We start from the raw sequence: 5,203 nt of genomic DNA, 5'->3' as shown, positions 1-5,203 counted from the left end.
CCAAGAAGGGTCTAATCAATGTGACAATGACTCTTTTGACTCTTAACAGAACCTAGAAGCCTTGAATGGAGGTTATGACCTCAAAAATAAATAAAAGAGCTTGAAACCCATGCTTCAAAAATATTTTTCTTTTACAATAAAAAATATTTTTCTTTTCTTTTGAAAAATACAATTATGAAGATTGACACTAGTTATATTCTTCAACTCTCCCTCTTAACTAGGGAGGTATTCATAGTTACATATATACATAGGTACATGGATGAAATCAAAATGAAATGATATATGAAGAGTCATAACACATGCAGTGCTACATATTAGATTCCTGACCAGGGTATCTAATCGACTAGGACTAAGGTGTGTTCCAAGCTTTAGCTTCTATAGGTACCATCAGGTTTTAGCTTTAACACCAACTGAGGGATCTAGGTATCGTATCCAAGGTCAGAGCTCCACATGACCAATGATACCCTCTCTACTTTGGGATCTAGACATAATCACAAGCCGACCAAATGTCCTCCCAAGCGTCTTGTTGCCCCAAGATGCTTCATCTCTCTCAATCTACTAAATTTGTAATATCAACCAATCTAAGCATGCTTCTGAAATATTTGAACTTCTTATTTGGAAAATATTGCATCAACACGTTAACTACCTACTCATCTGTTATAATATATTGTAGCTTCACGACCCCATCCTGCACCAAAATTCTAATGCAATGGTACTTGTAGTTAATATGCTTTGTCCTAGCATGAAACACAGGGTCTTCAGACATCTTTATGTTGCTTTGATTATCACAATTTATCACTGTATGATCCAATGGCCCTCCAAACAAATCTGATAAGAGTTTTTTTAACCAAACAACTTCTCCTCCTAATTCACATGTAACAACATATTCATCTTCAGCACTACTTAAAGCAACAAGATCTTTTTTTCTATGCATCCATGAAATCATTGCAGATCCCAAACTGAAACGACCACTAGTAGTGCTTCTTCCATCTGTCTCATTGCCACCCCAATAAGAATCGGTAAAACCTATCAATTTAATTTCTTTCCCATCATACTTCAAGCAGTCATGAATAGTTCCATGTAAGTATCTTAAAATGTGCTTGGAAACTATCCATTGGTCATGATGAGGCTCCAATTGAAATTGACTAAGAACATTTATAGCAAAGCATATTCCAGGTATGATATTCACCAAGTACATCAAAGAGCCCACCAACTTACGATAACTTGTAGGATAAATGGGACTAGAGCCGAAGCTTCTCAACATCTTTATATTTGTGATCATGGGAGTAGTCAGAATCCATCATACTAAACTTTTCTAACATATTTATTATGTACTTTCCTTGACCAATATATATCCTACTAGGTTCCTACCAAACTTCCAAGCCCAAGTAGTAGTGCATGAGTCATAGATATTTCATTTCAAATTTTGCTACCAACATTTTCTTACATTTTAGAATTCTACGCTCCACATCTGTAACAAATAAATCATCCACATATAAAAGTATAATAACTGGTTCATTCTTCACTATCTTTATGTAGAGGTTTACACCGACAAAACTTTTAACAAATCCAATCCTTAATAGATAGGCATCCATTCGTGTATACCAAGCCTTAGGAGCTTGCTTCAAGCCATATAGAGCTTTATTTAATTTGCAAAAATGAGTTTCCCTATTTTTATTTTTATTTATTTTTATCTCAAAGCCTTCTGGTTGTTAAATACATACTTCTTCATCAATGGTTCCATTTAGAAAGGTTGTTTCAACGTCCATTTAATGGATATTCCATCCCATAGTTGCAATTAGTGAAACCAAAGATCTAATAGTACTGGATCTGGCAGTAGGAGCAAAGGTTTCTTCATAGTTTATTCCTTCCTTTTGAGAGAAACCCCTTGCAACAAATCTTGCTTTTTATTTTTCTATGCTTCCATCAACGACATGTTTGATCTTGTAAATCCATTTGGCAGTGACAATAGATTTGTCACTAGGTTTAGGAATGATTTCCCAAACCCCATTCTTCATGATAAATTGATATTCTTCTTGTATAGCTTTCTTCCATTCTTATTGATGAGCGACTTCTTTAAAAGTAGTTTGTTCTACTTCAATTAACTTTGTCATGTATGTTGCATATCCTGAGTATCTTTTAGGCTTCTTGGTTTCTTTGAATGTGTCCTTTACTGCTTTGTGTCCTTCTGCATCTTCAAGTGTAGATTTTAACCAATTTGGCCTCTTCTTTGTTTTGGGAATGATTGTAGGTTGAATAGGTCCACTTGGTCCTTCTTCTTCTAGGTTTGTAGGTGACTTGTCACGTTGCTCTTCTTCTTCAAATAGTTGTACATCTTCTTCATCAGACTCTATAAGTATATCTTTGGATCTTTTGTAGGCACGATTTTCATCAAATACAACGTCATAGCTAACTTCAATTCGTCTTTCTTCTTTGATGTGGATTCTATAAGCCTTCGATGAAAGGATATAACCAACAAATATACCTTTTTTACTTGTAGATTCTAACTTCTTTCGCTTGTCTTTTGGAATATGAATGTATGTGGGACATCAAAATATTCAGAGATGGTCTACACATGGCTTCTTCCCTGAAATGCTTCTTCTAGTGTCATATTGTCAAGGATTTTATGAGGACTTCTATTTTGCATGTATATTGTTGTCATGGCTACTTCTCCCCATAGAAATTTTGGTAGGTATTGATGAAATATCATATTCCTTATGCATTCTTCAATGGTTATATTCTTCCTTTCTACTACTCCATTCTTTCAGGGGTTGTAGGGAACAATGAGCTCCCTCTTAATGTTTTCTTCCTTGCAATAAGCTATAAGTTCTTTTGAAGTATATTAACCTCCATTGTTGAATTTGAGAGTTTTTATATTTCTTTTGGTCAGGGTCTCAACATCAAATATAAACTCCTTGAATTTTTCAAATACTTCATCCTTTTGCCTTGAGAAGATAAATCCATTTCTTTGTAGAGTGATCATCAATGAAGGTCACATAATATTGGTGGCCTCCAAGAGATTTATTAGACATGGGCCCACATACATTAGAATGAATGAGGTCTAATATCTCCATAGACCTTGTGTCACTACTTATAAAGGGTTTCCTAGTATTATTTCCCAAGGCACATCCCTTGCATACTCCTTCATGGTCCTCCTTGATATTGGGGATGTCCTTCACCATTGGACTTAGAGAGGGTACTATCTTATAGTGAATGTTTCCATATATTCTATGCCAAAGTTCGATGGGACTTGTTATGAAACCAGCTCACAAAAGATAGAAAAGATAGATCAATGCCTTAGAATTTAGTCTCCTCGAGGGGGCAACCTCATTTACATTACACGAATGAACAATTCTTGGATGATACAAATGACAAAACCTCCTTTCTATATATAAGAGTCTAAGGGGTCACAATATAACCAAGCCGACTTAACAATAATAATATAAAGGAACAAAAATAACAATAGTGGGATTCTATGGGGCACAATAATAACAATAAGGGATACAATGACAATAGTAATGGGGGAATCACTAGTATTATAGGGATCTAACATGCCCCTCTCCTTCAAAAGAGTGTTGTCCTCAATGATTGAGTAGTTCTGGATGCTTTTGTATAAAATTCTCATCCTCCCATGTGGAAACTTCAACGGGTAAGTTCTTCCACTTGATGAGATACTCTGAAATTGATCGATTTCGTAGCTGTCGAGTTCTTGCTTCTTTGACTGCTTCAGGTTCCAATATGATTTTTCCTTCCTCATCAAGTTCTGGCAATATTGTTTGAACTGGAATCTTGTCACCTATAACCTTCTTTAAGCATGAAACATGGAAAACTGGGTGCACTTGAGAAGCTGTAGGAAGCTCCAATTTGTATGCCATAGTACCTATCTTTTGCAACACCTTGTACGGACCATAATACTTTGGTGATAATTTATTATCCTTCTTAGCTTGCTTGAGGGACATTTGTTTATATGGTTGTAGTCGTAGGAATACCCAATCACCTACATTAAAACTTCTTTCGCTGCGATGTTGATCTGCCTGTTGTTTCATTCTATTCTGTGCCAAGGTGAGGTTATCCTTTAAGAGTTGGAGAACTTGTTGCTGATGCTCGATGTGATCTTCCACTACTTGAACCTTAGAATTTTCTCTTAAATATGATGTGATGGATGGTGGATGATATCCATAAAGTGCCATAAATGGGGTCATTTTTGTTGCAGTATGGAAGGAAGTGTTATACCACCATTCAGCCAGAGGCAACCATTTGACCCATTGTGTCTGTTTATTAGATACAAAGCAATGAAGATATCCTTCCAAACATTTGTTTACTATCTCAGTTTTCCCATCAGATTGAGGATGATAAGATGAGCTATGAGCTAACTGAGTACCAAGACAAGAAAATAATTTTGTCAAAAAATTTCAAGTGAAAATGGGATCTCTATCGCTTACAATAATCTTTGGGTTTCCATGTAGCTTTTGAATTGTTTCGATAAATGTAGTAGAAACTGTACTTGCTTTAAATGGATGATATAATGCACAAAAGTGTGCATACTTGGTAAGTTTGTCAACTACCACCATGATAACACTCTTTCCTTTATACTTGGGTAAACCTGTGATAAAATCCATTGAAACCTCCTCCCAACGTTGGATTGGAATTGATAAAGGTTGTAATAGTCCTGGGGTATTAATTTTTTCAACTTTATTTTGTTGGCAAACCAAACATTCCGCCACAAACTTTTGAATATCTAATTTAAGGCCATCCCAAAAAAATCCTTCTTAACCCTATGGTAGTTTTTAGAAATCCTGAGTGCCCTCCTAAGGGAGAGGTGTGCAATTCCCTAAGAATATTTTGTTTGAGTTGGGAATTCTTACATAGGTATAACCAATCCTTGTACCATAACGAATCATTTTTCCAGCTAAATGTATCATATGTACTGGGATCTTGTTGTATCTTTTGAATGAGTGCCCACACTTCCTCGTCATTCTTCCATTCGTCCTTTGCTTTGTTTATCCAATTTGGTTGGATAATAGAAATGGCACAAAGAAATTCTTCCACATCCTCATATTTTCTTGAGAGTGCATCTGCCACAACATTTTGCTTCCCTTTTTTGTAGATGATTTCAAAGTCATATCCCAACATCTTTGTGACCCATTTTTGCTGCTCTTCTGAAGATAATCTTTGTTCTAAAAAGTATTTAAGACTATCATGA

The 5,203-nt window shown here is 35.6% G+C and overlaps 1 protein-coding gene across 1 annotated transcript; it reads right to left on the bottom strand.

The window, feature by feature from the left end:
• Positions 1-646: 646 nt before the first annotated feature.
• On the bottom strand, positions 647-1,264 carry LOC149186351 (secreted RxLR effector protein 161-like). Its single transcript, XM_089409310.1, has one exon. It carries the CDS (start codon positions 1,262-1,264, stop codon positions 647-649), a length of 618 nt encoding a protein of 205 aa, XP_089265436.1.
• Between the last annotated feature and the right edge of the window lie 3,939 nt (positions 1,265-5,203).

Source organism: Pinus tabuliformis, chromosome 3_1 (genome assembly GCF_031772625.1).
Source record: "Pinus tabuliformis cultivar Carrire ecotype Pingquan chromosome 3_1, CPIR1, whole genome shotgun sequence".
In the NCBI taxonomy this organism is placed as follows: domain Eukaryota; kingdom Viridiplantae; phylum Streptophyta; class Pinopsida; order Pinales; family Pinaceae; genus Pinus; species Pinus tabuliformis.
The sequence above is the reverse complement of the archived record's forward strand: the minus strand, read 5'-3'. Positions and strand labels throughout refer to the sequence as shown.